The sequence below is a fragment of the Gekko japonicus genome, unplaced genomic scaffold (genome assembly GCF_001447785.1).
Source record: "Gekko japonicus isolate JY-2015 unplaced genomic scaffold, Gekko_japonicus_V1.1 scaffold614, whole genome shotgun sequence".
In the NCBI taxonomy this organism is placed as follows: Eukaryota; Metazoa; Chordata; class Lepidosauria; order Squamata; family Gekkonidae; genus Gekko; species Gekko japonicus.
In genome coordinates this window covers 475,932-498,305 of record NW_015161421.1, presented here as the reverse complement: position 1 = coordinate 498,305, position 22,374 = coordinate 475,932, and the positions used below count along the sequence as shown (strand labels likewise).

The following is a 22,374-nucleotide window of genomic DNA, read 5'->3' as shown; positions in this document are numbered from 1 at the left end:
CTCCGAGGGAGGAAGGTCAAGTCACTGAGAGCAAACGGAAGCAACTGATAGATAATGCTGGCTGGCCCCACCTCAGCAGTTTCTGTTCTTAGCCGTTGCTGGAGTTTGAGCCTGTAGAAGAATAAGGAAGCAGTGCCAGGGAGACGCAGGGGAGCCCTTTCAGTTATGTCAGCCGTTCGGAAAAAGCTGCTTATAGCGGGTGATGGCACCTGCGGCGAGATGTGTCTTCTCTTTGTATTTAGTAAATACCAGTTTCCTGAAGTTTATGTCCCCTCAGTATTTGAAAACTATGTGGCAGATACTGAAGTTGATTCTAAGCAGGTGGAGTTGGCCTTATAGGATACAGCAGGACAAGAAGACTATGATCAACTTAGGCCTCTTTAGAAGAAGAAGAAGAGAACTATTTATGATGCTAAATACAAATTGTTATTGCTTGGTTAAATATTGTATGGCTTTCAAGGTTTTTCAGTGTAATTCCTATATTTACTGATTATTGTAATTCTTTGTTTTATATGAAGAAAACCAGCGATTTGTTGTTTGTATTCAAATGTTACAATTGTCTGTATTCAAGTGTTACAATAAATAAAATTGTTTTGGTTAAAAAAAGAAGAAGAGAAGATATTAGATTTATACCCTGCCCTTCACTTGGAGTCTCAGAGCAGCTTACAAACTCCTTTCCCTTCCTCTCCCCACAACAGACACCCTGTGTGGTAGGTAGGGCTGAGAGAGCTCTTGACAGAACTGTCCTTGCAGGAACAGCTCTGACAGAACTATGGCTTGCCCAAGGTCATCCAGCAGCTGCAAGTGGAGGAGTGGTGAATCAAACCTGGTTCTCCCATATTAGAGTCCGCGCACTTAAGCACTACACCGACCTGACTTTAAGATCCAGACATTGATGTTATATGTCTTTCAATTGATAGCCCTGATAGTTTAGAGAACATTCCAGAGAAGTGGACTCCAAAGTTAAAACATTTTTGCCCCAGTGTACCCATCGTCTTGGTAGGCAAATAAGAAGGATTTGAGAAACGATGAACACACAAGATGGGAACTGGCCGAAATGAAGCAGGAACCAGTCAAACCCGAAGAGGGCAGGGATGTGGCAAACCACATCGGTGCTTTTGGACACGTGGAGTGCGGTGCAAAGACCAAAGATGGTGTGAGGGGAGTTTTTGAAATGGTCACTGGAGCTGCTTTACAAGCTCGGCGTGGCAAGAAAAAATTGGGGTAATGCTGGCTCATGAGGAATAAGTGAACTAAACAACAGCATGTTTTTTTTTTCCCCAGATGATCATCTGTTTTTGGCTTCTACATTTTTGCAAAGTATTTCCATTAAAAAATCTTGGAAAACCATAAAAGGAGAAGAGCTATTATGCTTTCAACCACAAAATGGAAAAAGAAATGATGATCCATATACTCTTATCGCTTGTAATCCAATGGATATATCCTTGCAAACGCTACATTTTTGTAGTGGTTGCAAAGGTCACTTCCTTGGTTGTGTGCACATTTTTTTTAAATGTTCCAAGAACATGTGTGCCTCTGAATATATGATGTTTCCTCCTCTTTTACTTGGGGGAGAGTGACTTGAACCATGGTCTATCAGTGGCTACTAGCCCTGGTGACTGAGGGGAAACTCTATGTTGAGAGGCGTTAGGCCTCTGAATCCCAGAGCCAGGAGTCCACATCAGGGGAAGGCCTCGGCCTCTATGCCCTTTTGTTGGCCCTCAGAGAAACTAGTTGGCCACTGTGTGAAACAAGATGGTGGACTAGGTGCACCACTGCTCTGATCAAGGAAGACTCTTCCAATGTTCTTATGTGGACATCAATGTTCCCTCTAAGCTGTGGAGTCCTGTGAGCAAAAATTCTACTTTGTGAGCTACTTGCATTAAAGTTGTGAGCAGGTGAATTGGCTACTAAATAACTTAGTTTGCTCTGGAATCATCCTTCCTGAGCTAAGACAAAAATGTGTGAGCTGGAGGCTAAAAAACTGTGAGCTAGCTCACACTAACTCAGCTTAGAGGGAACACTGGTGGACATGCTATATCAGTAGGCATATTTAGCTGGTTAGTCTTTTTAAATAATGTGGATTGTCACTTTGCACAAGAGGAAGGTTCCATAAGTGAGCTTTTAACTTCAGTTTCCTCTTTGAAGAACTGGCCAAAAGAGCACTTCCACCAACAATGCTCAGACAAACTCACTTCTCCACACATTTTCCATCACAATGGAGCACACTTTGAAGACATATGAGACAATATACGAGGGGTTAAATGTCCATGAGATAGAATTTTAAAGGTCAGAAGCTTTATATCAAATGAAGAGTTATTAAAGATATAAGATGACCAGATACAAGACCATTGATCTTCGGATAATTCCAACTGACAGCTCCTTTGCCGCTTTTTTGATACAGTGTCTGTTTAACACTCTCCGAAGAGATCAAAAATTTATGTATTGTGCAAAGAGTACCCCAGTTTACCGGCCCAGAGAAATTCAATATTTGCTCTAGAGCTGTAAAGGGTCAAGTAATATGGATCTCCTTGAGCACGTCTCCTTTCCCAGGTTGCAAGAGCTTTGTTGTCACTGGCAAAAAGAACTGCGGTGGCTTTTCTAAGTATGGGATTTCCGCTCCATGAATTATGGTAAAACGAATCTAGATACATATCGGTCATTGAGCAAAACAATGGATGACATAGCTTTGAAGGATCCTTTTGCACTCTTTTGGTCAACGCACGATTATATCAAGTCCTGATGAATTGCTGTAGGACATGGCTGCGTAGAACAAGGGTCCCCAACCTTTCTGAGCCTAGGAGCACATTGGGAATCCTGACTCAGCTCAGTGGGCACAACATCAAATGACCACCATGGGAGGTAGAGCCAGCCACAAAATGGCTGCCATGAGAGGCGGAGCCACACATGAAATTACAAGGAAATTACAGGTGGAAATTACAAGGGAGTCGTTACCGGCTAAATATCAGGAGAAACTTCCTAACTGTAAGAGAGGTTGAGCAGTGGAACAGACTGCCTCGGGAGATGGTGGATGCTCCTTCGCTGGATGTTGGTTTCCTAAGCTTTTCACTGTGATTGAAATCTTTTTTGAGAGGCTTTTGTTCCAGTGTTTTCCCCCAAACACTCCAGTACACTTTCTTTGAGTATCTCTGACTCTTCTGGTTTCCAGAAGGCAGGTATACTCTCTCTAGTACCCGAACCCCTTCTCTTAGAACACCAGAACTCGTCTTGAGTTTTTAACTGACTCTTAAGTTTCTACAGGCAGTTCCTAACCACACCAGACCAAGGATCTCTGCACTCTTCAGAGCTAACTTCCTGTCTGACTGGGTAGGGAAATTCTCCTCTCATGAAAAGATCTATCCCCTTTCTTTGGCTCGAATGGGAGTCTCCATCTAACTAACCACTCATCCTTGCCAACTCTCTCCAGTTCTCCCGTCTGTGTTAAACTGCTCTCAGTGAGGGCTGAATTCCAAATGAGTTCTCCTCAGCATTCAGCTCTAAAGTCTCTCTGCTCAACTGATGCTAACTAATCCGATCTCTTGGAACAGCCTGTCACTCAAGGCTCCCTGGCTCTGTGGAGAATTAACCCTTCACAGCCCTCTACTTGTTTGTGCAGCAGTTCTAAGCTTTTAAAAGTGCAGTCCGTGGATAATAGGGCTTGCCTCTACGGTTTGAGGGCTGTCTGGCCAGAGATCACCAGCAGAGCCTTCTTAACTGGTGAGAAGCTAAGAGTGGTCAGATGTGTAATCTGAGAAAATGCATGCTCTGCTAGTAGCCATAGTGATTGAGGGGAACCTCCACATTCAGAGGCACTAATCCTCTGAATCCCAGAGCTAGGAAGCAAAATCTGGGGAAGGCCTCAGCCTCTATGCGCTGTTGTTGGCCATCCAGAGGAAATGGTTGGCTTCTGTGTGAGACAGGATGCTGGACTAGATGGACTATTGGTCTGATCCAGCAGGGCTCTTCTTATGTTCTTATCTTCTTCTGCTACGTATATAAGCCTTTGTACTTCGCAGAAGACTCTGAGCCATCTCACCTGACTCCTCAACATCTGTAGAGGCCAAAAGGCGGTCCAAAGAGATTTTCATGATCTCCAGCCTGCCAGGGTATGCCACATGATAAGAGAATAGTGGTGATCAGGGCCATTGCATCCCCTCCCAGTTTTGGATCTCAGCAGCTTTCCAAGCATGCTAGCCATTCAGAGATCATTGTGGCAAAACAGTGGGGGGAAATGCATGGATCAGTGGCTAAAGAGATGCTTTACATGCAGAAAATCCAGGGATCCATCCCTGATACAGGGTTGACAGGTCCGGGTTTGGAAATAACTGGAGATTTAGGGTGTGGAGCCTGAGGAGGGTGGGGTTTTGGGGAGGGGTGGGATTTCAGTGAGGTATAATGCCATAGAGTTTAATGCCAAAGCAGCCAGTTTGGTGAAGTGGTTAAGAGCATGGACTCTAATTTGGGAGAACCCGATTTGATTCCCCGCTCCTCCACACGCAGCTGCTAGTGTGACCTTGGGTCAGTCACAAGTTCTCTCAGAGCTGTTCTCTCAAGAGAAGTTCTCAAAAGAGCTCATTCAGCCCCACCTGCCTCACAGGGTGTCTGTTGTGGGGAGGGGAAGGGGAAGGAGATCGTCAGCCACTCTAAGACTTCTTTGGGTAGTGAAGGGTGGGGTATAAATCCAATCTCCTCCTCCTTCTTTTCCTCCTCCTCTTCTTCTTCCTCTCCTCCTCCTCCTTGTCCTTCTTCTCTATCACCTAGAATCAGTTGTAGTAATGGGTGATCTCCATCTACCACCTGGAGGTTGGCCTACCCTGATATCCCAAGCGAAATGATTTTTCAAGCATTGGGAAAGACTTTTTGCTATCTGAGAGCCCAGAGAGCGGCTTGCTGATAATACTACGCTAGGTAGACCAGCGGTCCAATTCAATAGAAGGCTGTTTCGGATGTTAAATAACATAATGGGCTTCTCCAGGCAAAAACAAGCATTAAAGTGTGTGCTATTTCTTCTGCTGTTGCAGTTACTTAATGACAGATGTCTATACATCAGCATTAGCAAAAAGGGAAAATTCTGGGGAAGAAGATTGCCAGGGTATTTAGGGGTTCTCGTTTTCTGGCCCCGGCAGATAAGATTACCAAATTCCTCTGTTTTGCTGCTGAGCAATGCAATGTTTCAAAAACTGGATTATCTTGATTGAATCTAAGTGTTAATCTTGCTAGACTGCCTTTCTTTTTCAATATCCCATGTATAGCAAGCTTTCACATTTCTAGATGTCACCAGGGAGAAAAAGATGTAATAGAAAGATACACAGTGTTTTATGTCTGTAATGTGTAACACATGTTACCTTTCAGCTAAAGCTATGTAAACCAGAAGTATTGCAGCTATTTTTTCCCGTTACTTCACTTTTTACGCAAAACTCTTTCTGATTTCTCCCCCCCTCCCAGTTTTTCAGTGGAAATTGAAAGCTGTAAGCACAAATGAGTAATACTCTCCATTATTAGGCAATGCTGGTGTAGAACATCTCCTAGAATGTCAGGCACAAAGAAAAATTGATCATGTTCTGTCTCATTTTTTTGCATCAAAGTGTCTCAGGGAAGAGCTCAACGATGAAAAGAATAGCAACCTACTTCCTCTCCAAGAGTTTATGCTAATGTGCAGTTTGACATATTTTTCGCATGAATTAAAAAAGAGGAAACTGGGTTGGGGGGTTGCATTTGGGCATACAGATTTTAGTTAGGAGAAAGATTGTTGAGCTTACTGAAAAATAAGTTAAAATATAGAATGTCCTTCCTTCCTTCCTTCCTTCCTTCTATTTTTCTAGTCTATGTGTTCACAAGAATGGGGGGGGTAGGGGTGCCGGCCTCTCCAGATGGGACCTGGGAATTCCCCCCAGAATTCCAGCTCATCTCCAGACTAAAGAGATCAGTTCCTCTGGAGAAAATATAATAATAATAATAACAACAGCAACAACTACAATTTCTTTTCCCCCAGTTTCCCCCAGTTGTTGTTGTTATATACCACCCTCCCCACAAGCAGTCTGAGGGCAGTGAAGAACACGTTTCCATAAATGCTTTGGACGTATTGTACCCCACTGAGGCCCATGTTCTCCTCAGGCTCCATCCACAAATCTCCAGGAGTTTCCCAACCTGGATCTAGCAACCCTGCCCCCCTGCCCTTGCTGGTGGCCAGGGGGGGACCTGGCAATGTTAGTGGAGGGGTCAGGTGCTTTACTGACTTTGCAGTGGGGTAAAAACTTAAAATAAGTTATGCCCCACCCCAAATTACAAGTCTGCTTACATTTTAAACACAACTTCATTTCTGTACGTTTTATTTTTCCAATGAGGAAGGTTTTGGTCTCCCAAACTGTTCAGTGATTGATTAGAACATGTACAAAACCAAATTGATTCTTTTTTAAAAAGTGTTTAAAAATTATATACACAAGACAGCATATGGATTTGAGTAATTCTCAGCCAGGAAATTTTGCAGGTATTGATTCTTTGATTCTTGCAGCATGACACCAAATACAATTAAGCCCCCGACTGCATAACCAAGGTTTGGAGTAGGGGTGTGCATTTGGTATAAACTGAATTGAATAAATAATTTTTTCGGGTATTTATTCAGCCGAATATAGATTCTCTAATCTGATTCAGCTACTGATATAGCTGAGCCTGAATAAAAGTCAATATTATTCGGCTTTTATTTGGGCACAGCTTGGAGATTTACCAAGTCATGCATGCTGTGGCATGGGCCTTCTCCAAGCCAGCCCACATCACCACGGGTAGGACTTGGTGAGTGAACTCAAGCATTTAAAGAGACCTATTTTGGGAGCCCATAGAATAGGACCCCTGGTACAGTCTTTTTAAAACTTGGGGTGAGGAGAGACACCAGCAGCTATGCTGAAAATTTGGTACCTCTCCCTCAAAAAACAGTCCCCCAGAGCCCCATATACCTCCATATTGATTCTCCATTATAACCTATGAGGAGTGGTCCTCATAGGCTATAATGGAGCCGAGGATATAATAAAGTGATGTCTCACCTAAATGCCTTCAGAGTGAACTCTGAAGGCATTTTGCATTTTGCCCTCAGAGTTCACTCACATCATGAAGTTGTGCTGTGGCTTGGAGAAGGCATTTAAAGGGATCGTGTCCCTTTCCCCAGTTCATTAGAAACAATGGAAGATGGGGGCATCTTCTTCTGTGGCTCATAGAATTGGACCCCCTGGTCCAATCTTTTTGAAACTTTGGGGGTTTTTTTTAGGATAGCCCCAGAGCCCCAGATTGATTCTCCATTATAGCCTGTGGGTAATGGTCCCCATAGGCTATAAGGGAGTCAAATAAATTCAGGTTTCCCAATTATTTCCCAAATCCCAATACCATACCAATATTGGAATTCAGGAATTTCAGGAAATACTGATTTTTTTTTGTTCAATATACCCAAACCCGAAAAATACAATTTTTCTTTATATACCCCTAGTTTGGAGCTCACTGTCACAAGATTTAGCATGTCCTGTAACTAGGGTTGCCAACTCCACTTGGGAAACACCTGGACATTTGGGGATGGAGCCTGGGGAGGGACCTCAGTGGGGTATAATGCCATAGAGTCTGCCTGCCAAAGCAACCATTTTCTCCAGGGGAACTGATCGCTCTCTCCTAGAGATAAGTTGTAATTCCAGGTGATCTTCATTCCCCCTTCACCAAGGTTGGTGATCCTACCTGTAACTTGCACCACCTTGTCAACAGCAAAAAGCCACACAAACACAACACACATACAACAGAAGGCCCAAGCAAAAGTATCAAAATTGGATAAATGATTTCAATATTCAGAGTATGGTCTGACATGCTAGATGCCTAAGAGCTAGCAAACTGGGTGCCAGGGGAGTGGCTCTGGGGAGGTGAGTTCCATAGTGTGGGTGCCACTACAGAAAAAGTCCTGGTGTTGTACCCCACACGTCCATTCCACTTATTGTGTCTCTTTCCCCCGAAACAAGGAGCCCTCTCTTGGCCCAAGAAACTCTTCTGCTCGTATAAGGACCTCTTGCATCACGGGACAACTCCTTGTGCCACACTAGCGGAATGGATGCAGGACTATCCTATTATTCTCTGATAATCGCCCACCTCACTTCTGAAAGTTGGCTGTTCAATTCATTCCATCTAAGGATTTGGATGGGATGTTTGGAGGCTTGAATGTTACCAACTGTTTGTATGCCCCTTGACATTCCTGGCCACTTAAACCTGGGGGGGGGGGGATATTGTGTAACTGGGTCAGAAAGGTAGTTGATGCCTCCTTGAGAGAGATTGGCTGTGGCCACACATACTAAATAATCCACTTTCAATCCACTTGCCAACTGGATTATTACTGTGTGAACTGGCAAAATCCAATTGGAAAGTGGATTATTTCGTGTGTGAGAGACCACAGCCATGGTGGTCACCCAGCACTGAAACAGTAACATATTAAACAGAGAAGGTGGAACAATATCTGATGAGAGAGAAAAGGAGGAGATGATGGATGGATGGATGGATGGATGGATGGATGGATGGATGGATATCCTTCTTCTCAATTTAATCCTCATAACAACAACCTTTTCAGGGTAATTTAGGCTGAGAGGTTGTGACAGGCCCAAGGTCACTGGACAGGCAACCTAGGAAAGGGCATCCTCAGTTGTGGCATCAAAACTCTGAAACTCTCTCCCCGGGGAGACTTGTCTGCCCCCATCCTGTTGCTATCTTTCACCTCAGTGCAGACATGTTTTTGTTTCATTTGGGGTTCCCTCAGTGATCCCTCCTTTCGGCCCAGTGGTTTAATTGTTGTTGTTGTTTTAATGTAGTCATATAGTTTAGCTCTGCCTTTAATTGTTTTAACGATGTGTTTTTGATGGTTTTAGTGGTTTTTAAGATATTTCATTATGCATGTTTTAATCTGTTAGCCACCTTGATGGATCCTTATGAGGACAGAAAGGTGGGGTATAAATTTTGTGAAATAAATAAATAAATGGGGGTAGGACTTCAGTGGGAAGATGATGAGAAGGTTAATTTGCAAGTAAGTGGTCCTTTTGCGTACCCTGGTGGCAGATAATGTAGGTCTTTAAAGGGAATGTTCCCTCTAAGCTGAGTTAGTATGAGCTAGCTCACAGTTTTTTTAGCCTCCGGCTCACACATTTTTGTCTTGGCTCAGGAAGGATGGCTCCGGAGCAAACTAATTTATGCAGTAGCCAATTCACCTGCTCACAACTTTAATGCCAGTAGCTCAGAAAGTACAATATTTGCTCACAGGACTCCACAGCTTAGAGGGAACATTGGAAGGAGTACCATGTTGGATGGGCCGCAGCTGAACTGCTCTTAAGGAAGGCTGGCTTGAGGGACTGAAAAGTGCTCTTTCCCCATAACAAACTGTAAGGAATGCTGGAATGCTCTCATTATGTCAGCTGCCATGCTCTAGGTTGTCACACCAGATGTGGTTGAAGCTGAAGGCAACTGTGTTTTCCATGCCTTCAGAAAGATACCACGGTGATTTTGAAGAAATGCCAAGTATAAATTCCTAGCCACGAGTCATTTTAGCACCATCAAATCAGGAAACGTAATCCTTTAGCAGCACTGAATATTCTCTAATTTTGGTGTTCCTTTCCAAGTAGAACTTCTGATACAATAATAACCAAACAAATGACCCCAAACATACCTGCTTCACTGAACATTTTAATTGCCTACTAGCTTTCAACAAACACCGAAAAGATTTTGCTGCTCTTTAATGTTATCTCGTTTGCCTGATAGCGGCTGCTGCTGCTGCTGCTTCTCAACTCCAGTGCCCTATCTAATTTTTTGCCCTCACTGTCCTTGCCCTCATTAGCCTTCACTGATGTTTAATTTGATTAGCTGTGACACACACCCCCACACACCTGATTTGGCTTACAAGCATTCATGAACTCATTACATCAGAGGTAGAATCGTGATGGGATCAACAAAATCACTGTAGTCCCAGTAGGCAGTCAAAAGAAATGACAGCGAGAGCAAAGGAGACGGAGGACAGCGACGGCAGCGAGGGCAAAGACAAGAGGAAGTGATAGGGAGAGGACAGTAGCAGAACCATGCAAAGGCATCCAGCGGGTGACGAAGGTAGTCATAATGATGCTTTTGAACACATATACAAGTGAGAACAAAACCAGGCAGAGTTTTTGCGCGTCCTTAATCCCAGTTGAATAAGCCCATTCTGTGGTTTTTTTTCCTCTTTCAAGAATATTTAAACAGATGGGTGCTCTTTCAGGCAGCGTTGAGAGGTTTCAGGAGAGAAAGGGGAACAATACAGGTAACTCCTACACATGTCTGAGTGTGCTATGCTTACAAAACACAACAGCTCAGAATATTTATTTTTCTTTTTTCACTTTGTCTGGGTTTCTTTGCAAAATCTACCATTCATTTATTTGAGTGTAAAGACACCAGAGTCGTTTTGATGACAGACTAGGCCTTGAAACTTCACTGGGAGGAAAGAAAGTGAAACCAAGTATGTGTAATGCATTCGAACACTTTTTTCAAAATATATTGTTTCCTCTGAAGACAGTAGCGTGACTTAGTTATTATTCATGTTTTCCTTTCTTTCTTTTTCAATTAACAGCTCTCTCTTTTTGTTCTTCCCATATTCTCCCCCCCGTCATCATTGTTTCGCCATACATTTAACCCATCGTGATGTGTATCTCCCTGGCGCCTGTTACAATCCCCCCACCCCCAAAAAAATCTTTATTTTGATTTGTGGAATGCTCGCTTTTGGTGGCTTTTTGTGACCCAGATCCCATTGACCCATTAGAAGTTGATTTTTATCCTTTGCTTGATGATTTCCCTACCTCAGTCCCAGATATCTCCACCCCCATGCTCCCACCAGTAGGTGTCCAGGCTGTTGCATTAACCCATGATGCCGTGAGAGTCAGCTGGGCGGACAACTCTGTCCCGAAGAATTCGAAGATGACCGAAGTCCGGTTCTACACGGTCCGATGGAGAACCAGCTATTCCACGAGCGCTAAGTACAAGGTGGGTTTGTGAGCATTTATAAGCAAGCTTCTCTTTTGGTGTTCACGTTATGACCAGGGCTCTAGTCGGGGGGGAGCTCTCAGGTATGGAGCTCCGGAAGAGAACCTCTAGGGGGCGGGGCGGTCACGTGGTGAAGCCCCGCCCCCTTCTTTACCCCGCCCTCTGCTTCGATCCTCATTCCGTTTGGGAATGAGGATGAAGCAGGAGGGTAAGTAGCCGGGCCTTCTGACACACTTCCGGTGATGTCAGGGGGTGTGGCCTTCTGTCACTTCCGGTGATGTCAGGGGGCGTGGCATATGCAAATAAGTTATGCTAATGAGTTATGCTAATGAGCTCCGGCAGCTCTTTTTCTACAACAAGACCCCTGGTTATGACTTAACAGAGGCCTGTCTCTGCTTATCATGAGCAGGGCTGCATGAAAAGCATGGAAGTTCATGCTGTTGTCCAAGCAGATAGTCTGGGAGTGTCTGCTATTGCATCACTGCTTGATCTAAGCAGATATGTTAGACCCATTCAGTAATTTGGGGAGGAGTAAAAGGTAAAGGTTCCCTTGCTCGAAAGCCAGTCGAGTCCGACTCTAGGGTTGCGGTGCTCATCTCCGTTTCAAATTCGAAGAGCCAGCGCTGTCCGAAGACGTTTCCATGGTCATGTGGCCAGCATGACTAAACACCAAGGCGCACGGAATGCTGTTACCTTCCCACCGAAGTGGTACCTATTTATCTACTTGCAGTTTCTTGCTTTCGAACTGCTAGGTTGGCAAAAGCTGGAACTAGAGACGGGAGCTCACTCCGTCATGCGGCAATTCGGGTCTTGAACTGCTGAATTACTGACCTTCCACAGCCTACAGTTCAGCGTCTTAACCACTTGAGCCACCGCAGCTCCTTGAGGAGGAGACAGGCTAACAAAACACCAGGTGGGGGCTGGAGCTCTCCTGTAATTACCACTGATCTCTGGACTTGAGTCATCAGTTGCCCTACAGCAGGCCCGTAGCCAGGATTTTGTAATTTAGGGGGCCTTTAAATAAGTCAGGGGGCACTGATGTTGCAAAATAAAAATACAATTTTTAAAACTCACTTTTGTGGCATTCGCACTCTGCTTGCTTACGTGGGGAGGCAAGCCACGCTTGGGGAAGGGGCGGTGGTGGGGAGTCCCCCAGGTGTCCCAGAGAGTTAGAAGTCTTCCAGGGGGCCCAGAGAGCCAGGGGCCTGGGGGCTGGATAGAAGTCAGGGGGCCTTGGCAGGAAGTCAGGGGGCTAGGCCCCGAAATGCCCCAATGTAGCTACAGGCCGACCCTAGAGGAAGTGGCAGTTTCAGAGAGCAGACTCTATGGTATATCATAGAGTCTAGGAGGAACTGAAATCTGTTCCCAGACACTGCCCTCAAATCTCCAGTTATTGGCAACCCTAATAGGAAACCATGGGGGGATCCCCATGTAAGAGCAAAATAGCAGTATAATAAATAATGTCATGGTATCTTTTGGAGCTGCAGTGGCTCAGAGGTTAAGACGCTGAGTTGTAGACTGGAAGGTCGGTAGCTCGGCAGTTCGAGACCCAAATGCTATGTGACAGTGTGAGCTCCCGTCTCTGGCCCCAGCTCCTGCCAACCTAGCAGTTTGAAAGCAAGAAATTGCAAGTCGATAAATAGGTGCCGCTTTGGTGGGAAGGTAATAGTGTTCTGTGCACCTCAGCATTTAGTCATGCCAGCCACATGACCTCAGAAAAGTCTTCAGACAGCGCTGGCTCTTTGGCTTGGAAACGGAGATGAGCACCGCCCCCTAGAGTCGGATTCGACTGGCTTTCGAGTGAGGGAAACCTTTACATTTATCTTTTGCAGTTCTATATTTAGATTTTTGTACCCCACATTTATGTTATTTTCCGTCCGCCATTCTCACTTGAAACTTCAAGGAAGATTAGACGGTGTAAGTCAGTGCAATCAATGGGAACCCAAAGTGATTTACGATATATATTTTTTTCCTCCTTCATTTTATCTTCCCAACAATCACCCTGTCAGGTGGGTTGGGTTGAGAGAGAGTAAGTGGCCCAAGCTCACCCAGCGGGCTTCCATGGAAGAATGGGGTTTTGAACCTGGGTCTTCCACTGTGGAGAAAAACAAGGTACAAATAAATAAAACATGCAAAATCAGGAAGAAGGAAAAAAGAAAAGAAACGTGTATACTGGTTCACCACTATCTCTGATGCAGTTAGTTACGCCAGGCTGGATTCCTAATATGCTCACCCAGTGGTAAACGAAGGGTGCAAATCAAAGATAGCAGGGGTCTTCATCTCTCATTAGCACAGACCGAACTAAATATTAAATAAGTGCAGCACAAAAATGGCCCAGCATGTGGGAAAACAGTATAGCTAGTACATATGAGCAATGCAAAAACAAGATCTCCCTTAGCATCAGAACAGAAGAACAGCTGTGCTGGATCAGTCCAGTGCTCCATCTAACCCATCATCCTGTTTCCTCCAGTGACCAGTCAGATGTCACAGGGAAGCCCACAAGTATAGTCCATAGACAACAGTCCTCACCTGCTGGCTTCTCTCTACATCTGACTGTCACGGGCACCCAGAGGTCCCATTCACTAGGCCTGCACTCTGAAAGACATCCCAGTGCATTATTCTGTCGGCGAAACTCTAGTATTTGAATGGCCTCTGATGTTTACTTTCCAGTATTGATTGAATCTGAGAGGTGTTTTGACCACACCGTTCCTCTCTCTCTGGCCTTGCGAAAGTCCACCCAGAAACGCAACAGATTAGCAGCATGCACACACAGCTGGTGCCTTGACCTGGATGGCCCAGGCTAGACCGATCTCATTAGATCTTGGAAGCTAAGCAGGGTCGGCCCAGGTTAGCATTTGGATGAGAGACCACCAAGGAAGTCCAGAGGCAGCCATCTCTGTTCCTCTCTCGCCTTGAAAACCCTACGAGGTCGCCATAAGCTGGCTGCAGCCAGATGTCACATTCCATCACCACCATTGGCTATTAGCAGGGCTAATTTGGGGCAGGAACGCACAGGAACGGAGTTCCGGCTGGCTCCTGAGTTGGCCATGCCCAGCAGGAACTCATTAGCATAATAGGCCACACCCAACAGAAGAAATTCATTAGGATTGGCTACATTAGGGGTGTGTGGCCTAACATGCAAAGGAGTTCCTGCTACAAAAAAAGCCCTGGGTTTTGACAACAAACAAGGTAAACAGAATAACAAGCAAAAGGTGGGTGTGGTTGGATAACCACACTTCTGGTAACATGGGGGTGCATCCTAATGTGCTAATGAGCTGTGCTGTCAGGGGGGTGGCCTAATATGCTAATGAGTTTCTGCTGTTGGGTGGGGCCTATTATGCTAAGGAGTTCCTGCTGGGCTTTTTCTACAAAAAGGGCCCTGGTAGCTATTGGCTAATAGGTATTGGCTATTAGCCACAAGGTATAGGTAGGAACTCTCGGTCTGGAGCAAGTGATGCTCGGTATTCTTGGTGCTTGTGGGGGGGCAACAGTGGGAGGGCTTCTAGTGTCCTGGCCCCATTGCTGGACCTCCTGATGGCACCTGGTATTTTTGGCCACTGTGTTGGACACAGAGTATTGGACTGGATGGGCCATTGGCCTGATCCAACATTGGCCTCTCTTATGTTCTTATGTTCTCACACAGCTGCTAGGCAGTGTTTTCTTCCCAAGTCCTGAAGGTCTTTGTGCCGTGTTTCACCTTCTGTATGGGACTTCTGCTTCCATAAACCACATGCACACAAATACCCTCAGGGCCTTTTCTCCTTGCAGCTCTCCTCTCTCTTAAATGCTTTTAAGTTAGCATTAACTTTATTTTTTAAATCCTGTTTGTAGGGAAACTCCAAAGGGTAGTGTGGATAGCCGGAGCCGGTTGCCCCCCTTCACCTCACTGATGTTTTCCTCAAAGTGTTTGTGGGGACCATTGAAATGCTAATGCGTCCTATCAAACGAAGAAACAAATAGTTCAAATCAAAAAACAAGCAAAAGGGGCCTCTTATGTTTGTCCAAAGTCCACTTTTGTTTTGATCATCCTCTATGTATTCTCTTGGCTTATGAAATCCTACGGTTTTCCTCTCTGCCATCCCATTGACGTGGTTGTGACTTGTTTTTATGATGGACAGAGATAATCTCCCGACAGAACTGATGCCTTTCAGAGTCTCTTTGTGGTTGATGCACTTAACTCAATTATTTTATCACATTTTAATGCCAAATTTCAAAGCATTTGACAGAGCTCAAACAGTACCAATTATGGCCAAACTGACAAAGAACTCAAAAGGAAGTAAATAAATAAAATAAAGCAAAACAACATTCACCTTGCAATCCAGATCTAAATATTACACTTTTAGTGTGCCAGCTCTCTAAGAAGCTAGGGGCAGTATGGATGGATCTTATTTCCTTTTATCCTCACAACAACACTGAGAGGTAGATTAGGCTGAGAGAAAGTGGCTGGCCCAAAGTCATTGGACAATCTTCATGGCTGAGTAGGGTTTTGAATCCAGGTCTTCCCAGTCCTAGGATGGCACTCACACCGCTAAATGATTCCAGGTCTCCGATCTGAAATGGCAGTCGTAGAATAGAATCAGAGAGTTGGAGGGGTCCATATAGGCCATCTAGTCCGCCCCCCTGCTGTCAATAAACAAAGGCCTCCATTCTTGAAAGTGTGGTCAACCAAGACTGATTTTGTCAATTTTCTAAATGCAGACTGCAGAAAAAGGCCAACTGTGGTTTGGGCACAGTGGGATTCTACAGCACTGGGGCAACTACAGAAAAGGCCCTGTTCCTTGAGGATACCAAGACTGAATCTGCAAAAGGTGATACCCATGGAAGGGCCTCATTACTAGCTCCAAATGCAAGGAGACAGGGATCTGTAGGGGAGAAAACACTCCACATACTGCCCATTGGTTGTGTTTAATCATTCATGGTCCCATTTCCCCCACTCTGGAGATCCAAGTTTGCTTACAAAATGAAGTACTCAAAACAAAATAGAATTTAAATATAGACATACAACTAGAGATGCCAACTTTGCCCTGGGAAATACCTGAGCCCCGACAGCTGCCCCTCCTCAGGGGATGCTGACACTGGCCCTGAGGACCAGATATGCAAAGGGAGATGGAGATTTCACTAGCTGTTGCCCAGCTTTTCACACTTACGTTTCAATCCACTCCAACTAGCAATTCGTTTTCTTCAAGAGATCAGAGATAATCTCATTTTCCTGTTTCACCATTTCATGGGAGTGAGTAGAGATACAAGGAATACCCAGGGGTTGGGGTTTCCTTAGATGGAGCTTGCATGCACAGTAGTCCCAGAATCCTCTAAATCTGGAGAAGTATGAAATTTCCACCTGTGTCACTTCTTCACTGCTGTTTTCCTCCTGATTCCGCTTCTCGTCGTGTGGAGATAAAAATCCCACCGTGCTAAAGTGGCTCCTTAATACAAACTTAAACAAAAGGTGGACGAGGGAAAGCACCACATTACCGAACCTCCCTCTGTACACATTAGCGCCCGTTTATTTACCTGTTCTTAACCGACTTCCGTCAATATAAAATGAATAATGCATTTTCCTCAGTAAAACAAAGGAACACACACTTAACCAAGCCAAAGCGTATACAAACACCAAGGTATTGAAATGAGCACTTTTTATAAGAGCACATGTACATATTTACTGAAGAGGTAAGAGAAGGTGGGGGGTTTTTTCCGCCGATCACCTGATTAAATATGCATTAATGGATCTCAAAATGCCCTTGTAGGAAAAGGACAAGCAACTAGGCATTTTTGTTCAATTCAATCAACATTTTTAGAATTTCTAGAATAAAGTGAATTTTTTGTCTCCAGTGGGTCAGTTTGGTGTAGTGTTTATGTGTGTGGATTCTCATCTGGGAGCCCTGTTGCCAGAGCGACGCGTAGCGTCACAACCTGGTGACGGTGGTGCAACGTGTATCGCTGTCCCCCGCGGCAGGGATCCTGTGAAGACGTGCGGATCCCCTGCCAATTAATTATGCCAATTAAAAGGCATCATGTTAAACAGAGCTTCTACCTGAAATGTTGAAGAGGCACTATTAGAGTTATATATAACCTCCCTCCCTGACATTTTATGGTTGGCTTTACCTTTTGTGGCAGACTTTTTGTTATTGTGCCCACCACCCTATGACAGAATTCCAAAGGTGGCCACAGGCTCAAAAGGGTTGAAGACTCCCAGGATAGAGTGTCAAGCTCAGACTGCTGAGACCCAGATTGGAATCCCCACTCTGCCAAGATGTTCACTGGGTAACCTTGGGCCTGTCACTACTTACCTCATAAGGATGATATAAGGACAGAACAGAGGAGAGGCAAAAGCCTAAGGCCCATTCATCTGTGGCTCTTAGCTCATGTATCACGGAGCATGGCCTTGGCCAGTTGGATTAAAAGCTGATGAGCTGATCAGCCCCTGACATATTGTTTACTTTGTGTTGTTTGCTTGTTTTCTATACTGTGTTCATACTTTTGTTTAAAGTTACCAGAGCTAGGGCCTTCTCAGTGGTGGCTCCACACTGGTGGAACGAGCTCCCAGAAGACGCCAGGGCCCTGCGGGCCCTTCTACAGTTCCGCAGGGCCTGTAAAACGGAGCTCTTCCACCAGGCCTTCGATTAGGAGCCGCCACTGATGAATGAGCTACCAGAAACTGAACAGGTTATGGCCCTCATGTTACAGCTTTGGATACTGGCCTTCCTACATTGGACCGTCTTATAGCAATCACCGTCATCTGCACCACTAGCACTCTATGTAAATTGGATGTTATGTGAAATTTTATTGTATTTATTGTTTTATTGTATTTTAACTTGTTGTATGCCGCCTTGAGCCGGCTTGCCCTGGCAAGGCGGGATATAAATCAAAAGTAAGATGATGACGACGATGATGATGACGACGATGACGACGATGACGATGATGATGCATCTTTTTGTAAGCTACTTTGAGGCCCCAGTGGGGAGATAAATGAGCTAAAAATATATGAAATAAATAAGCCGGCCTTGGCTGGGAGGGTGGGGTAGAAATTCAATACTTAAATAAATAATAAAATTAAAATAAAATATATAGGAAAGACGGGATAAAAACATGAGAAATAAAAACTGCAGGCTAATATGGTAAGAGTGGTTACAGTGTTGGACTAAGATCTAGGAGACCTGAGTTTGCATCTGCACTCTGCCATGGAATGTTGGAGAGAGACCTTGAGCCTATCATTGGCTTGGATCCAATCTCAGTTTCTGTGTGTGTTGGGGGGGGAGGTGATTTTCACCAATCTTCTCCTCCCATGCCAACCCTTCCCAAGGTATTCTGGGGGGGGGGGCATTCACCAGGAGCATCATTTTAGGTTGTGTTTTGGGCTGCAGTTGGAAAGAGGAATTGGTGGAAATTGCCCCCTTATTTCTGCCCATGGAAATCTAGGCAGGATCCAAGCCACACTCTCTCAGTCTAACCTACCTTGCAGTGAGGTTTTTGTGGGGATAAAATTGAGGAGGGAAGAATGTTGTAAACTACTTCAGGTTTCCATTGGGGAGAAAAGTGGAATATAAATATGTAAGTGAAAAGAATAATCCTTGCCTGATGGTATATGTTTTATGGAGAGCGGATGTCGCATCATTTTCAGACTTCCTAGTGTAATTCTAGCAATATTGTATTTGTTTAATTCCTCCCTCCCTCCCCCTTTACAGTCAGCAGATACAACAGCCTTGAGCCACACAGTCTCCAGTCTGAAGCCAAACACAATGTATGAATTTTCTGTCATGGTAACGAAAGGACGAAGGTCAAGCACGTGGAGTATGACTGCTCATGCCACTACCTATGAAGCAGGTATGTCTTTATTTGCTTCCCCGCGGAGGAGATTTTTAAATGTTATATTTTAAAAAGGTACCAGCTTACATTGCTAACATAGACAATACTTTATTTTTTGTCACATTGCTCTGTATGGCATAAACTATTTAAAATAATAATGAAAATTAACTCCTTCCCTGACTGGTGGGTACCAAAATGAAGCAAAGCCAGCCATTTCATTCCGCATCTCTTGAAATGGCTCGAAGCCAGGTTGCCACACTTTAATGAATGGAATATTTACCATACCGAACAGCCGAAGTACCATGAACTTCAAAGACTTTCCTCGCTAATGATGAGGTATAGATGCCATTCATTTTTCAAAGGATACCAAGATCAGATGAGAACATGGGCAGTAATCCTCTATTATTATTAGGACCAGAGTTTTGTAGTCAGCATTTATGTATTAATTTATCAAGGGCTCAAGGAATCTGATTACATTCAAGGCCTGATGTATGAAGGGGAAGTGTGCTTTGATATCATATTACTCTTCTCAGTCATACCGCTGTTCCGTGTGGTAATCTATTAATGAGGACAAAGGAAGTCGTAGTCTCCAGTTTCTATTATGTGATTTCCCCAGAGGTTTAACTTTTTTAAAAAAATGCCGAAAGTATTGGCCATCATCCAGATTTCAGTCTTGTGGACTGAATTATGCTGAATATTCGTTTTGATGCTACATGTTCCCTAGATCCAAAGATTTGTTTGAATGAAAACACTGGGTTTGGAAGGGGAAAGGGTATGGATATTTCACAACGAATACTCTGATTCTGTGAATATTCACACGTCATCTCAGTTCTAGTTGCTAATAGTTTCAACACCCTTTTTTGCGCCTGATTATTTTGCCTTCATGAGTTATTCATCGGGATGATTATTTAGAATAAGTCCTTATTAAAATTATAGGTGAGAATATAAGGGCATAAAAACAGCCCTTCTAGATCAGATCGATGGTGTGTTTCAGGGGTACCCAACCTTTTTGTGCCTGTGGTCTCCTTTGGAATTCTGAAAAAGGGCAGTGGGCAGAATCACAAAATGGCTGCCAAAGGAGGTGGGGCCAACCACAAAATGCCAGGGATTGAGATTATATACAACCGTAATAGTAATTCTTCAATATTTCAGACTGAAGCTCTGTTTAACAAGATACCTTTCAATCTGCACAGCCATTCAGAAGACCTAGCCTCACTCACTTTCTTAAAGCACTTGGTGGGTACCAGGAAAGATGTCGGCAGATTCCATGGAGCCCATGGGCATCATGTTGGGGACCCCTGGTCTTGCTTTTCGAGTGTCCTGTTTGCAGCATTAGCCAACTAGATGTCAAAGGGAAATTCAGAAAGAGAACCCATTGGCAGAATCTCTCACCAACTGGCCACCCCCTAGCATCTGGCCCTAGAGGTCTCATTCATTTGTCACGGTTAATACCCAGAGGTAAAGTCTCTCTGTAAGTCTCTCTGACACCCCTTTCAATCCATCCAAGCCTGTGAACATCATTGAGTAGTATATTAACTATTCCTGGATCCCAGCCAATCAGGGATCACATAACTAGCATGATGACATAGACACACTATAAGTTTAGGCCACGTGATAACATCAGGAAGAAATTATATCACTTGGAGGTCAAAAGAAGCAACAGAATTGTAAATAAACGAGCCAATATTTTTGCAAGCTGTGCTGAAAAATGGAAGAGATTTGGAGGGGGAGGACATTGCTGACTCCGCTGAAATGTTAGTAGTTAGTTTTGGCTCAGTATTACATTATTTAAGGGGTTATTAAGCAGCAGCTCCTTGTATCAAACATCAAAAAAAATGGCTTCTTAAATCCCCACTCTGCCATAGAAACTTGGTGGGGACCTCGGGCCACAAAGTTAGTTAGTCTTTAAGGTGCTGCTGGGCTCTTGCTCTTTTCTGCTGCTACAGACAGACCAGCACAGCAACCCATCTTGATCTAGTTCCCACCTTCTGACTGAGATAAAAAGACTCAGCTCTCCATTCCTACTCATGTCCGATGAAGCGAGCTTCGAATCTCGAAAATTCACATCCCGAAAACCATGTTAGTCTCTAAGGTGCTTCTGGACTCGAATCTATAAGTTTCATTATGTGGCTCTCTATAGTTCCAAAGGAGCTTGTGCAGGATACGTTCCCAGTGGATTATGGTCAAAGTTATGTATGTTGGATTCTCCCCGAACATTTCTTCTTTAAAAACCTCCGGGGTTTTGCCTTTTTTTAAGCACCAACCTCTGCTCCCAAGGATTTGACAGTCATTACTCGAGAAGGCAAGCCTCGGGCCGTCATCGTCAGCTGGCAGCCTCCGTTAGAAGCCAACGGCAAGATTACTGGTAAGCTGCTGACACATTCTGTGCCTTTCTGTTTTACACAGGGTTGCCAGCTCTGGCTTGAGAAATACCTGGAGATTTTTGGGGGGTAGAGCCTGGGGAGGGTGGGGTTTGGGGAGGGGAGGGGAGGGACCTCAGCAGGCTAAAATCCCATAGAGCCCACCCTCCAAAGGGTAAATTATCTCAATTGTCTGGAGATCCATTGTAATAGCAGGAGATTTTCTCCAGGGGAAATTATCTCGATTGTCTGGAGATGCATTGTAATAGCAGGAGATCTTCAAACAAATGAATGATAGACAACATCAGTGAAAATGAGACAGACCATATTGGTTCACCCCCAGGAACTTGCAGTCTTGGGCATGCAGCACTGACAAAAGGCTTATCCAGTCTGTGATAAGAACATAAGAACATAAGAGATGCCAATGTTGGATCAGGCCAAAGGCACATCCAGTCCAACACTCTGTATCCCACAGTGGCCAGAAATACCAGTGCCATCAGGAGGTCCACCAGTGGGGCCAGGACATTAGAAGCCCTCCCACTGTTGACCCCCCCCCCAAGCACCAAGATGACAGAGCATCACTTGCCCCAGAGTCCCTATCTATACCTTGTGGCTAATAGCCACTGATGGACCTCTGCTCCATATGCTTATCTAATTCCCTTTTGAAGCCGTCCATGCTTGTAGTTGCCACCACTTCCTGTGGCAGTGAGTTCCAAGTGTTAATCACTCTTTGGGTGATGGTCCATAGCACACTGTTGGTGGGCTTTCTGGGGCATAATGGATCTCATAAGAAAATAATAAGAGTCCTGCTGGATCAGACCAGTGGTCCATCTAGTCCAACATCCTGTCTCACACAGTGGTGGCCAACAACAGGGCACAGAGGCCGAGGTCTTCCCCTGACGTTACCTCCTGGTGCTGGGATTCAGAGGTTGTCTGCCTCTGAATGTGGAGGTTCCCTTTAGTCACCATGGCTAGTAGCCACCGATAGACTTGTCCTCCATGAATCTATCGAATCCCCTTGTAAAACTTGCTATGCCTGTGGCCATCACTACATCCTCTGGCAATGAATTCCACATTTTAATCACTCGCTCCATAAAGCAGTATTTTTGTCAGCTGTCCTAAATCTGCCACCTTTCAAATTCACTGGATGCCCTCGAGTTCTAGTAGCTTGGGAGAGGGAGAAAAGGTTCACTCTTTC

The 22,374-nt window shown here is 44.6% G+C and overlaps 2 protein-coding genes across 2 annotated transcripts in view; both read left to right on the top strand.

Moving 5' to 3' along the window:
- Window positions 1–22,374, top strand: part of DCC (DCC netrin 1 receptor) — a 591,220-nt gene that overhangs the window by 420,883 nt on the left and 147,963 nt on the right. The window contains exons 13-15 of the mRNA XM_015428299.1: window positions 10,835–11,013; window positions 18,696–18,834; window positions 21,074–21,181. Coding sequence (XP_015283785.1) covers window positions 10,835–11,013; window positions 18,696–18,834; window positions 21,074–21,181 — 426 coding nt within the window. The remainder of the gene's footprint in view (window positions 1–10,834; window positions 11,014–18,695; window positions 18,835–21,073; window positions 21,182–22,374) is intronic.
- LOC107124777 (transforming protein RhoA-like) lies at window positions 166–1,228 on the top strand. The gene is made up of 2 exons (XM_015428290.1): window positions 166–321; window positions 1,067–1,228. The coding sequence occupies exons 1-2, from the start codon at window positions 166–168 to the stop codon at window positions 1,226–1,228; spliced, it is 318 nt and encodes a 105-aa protein (XP_015283776.1).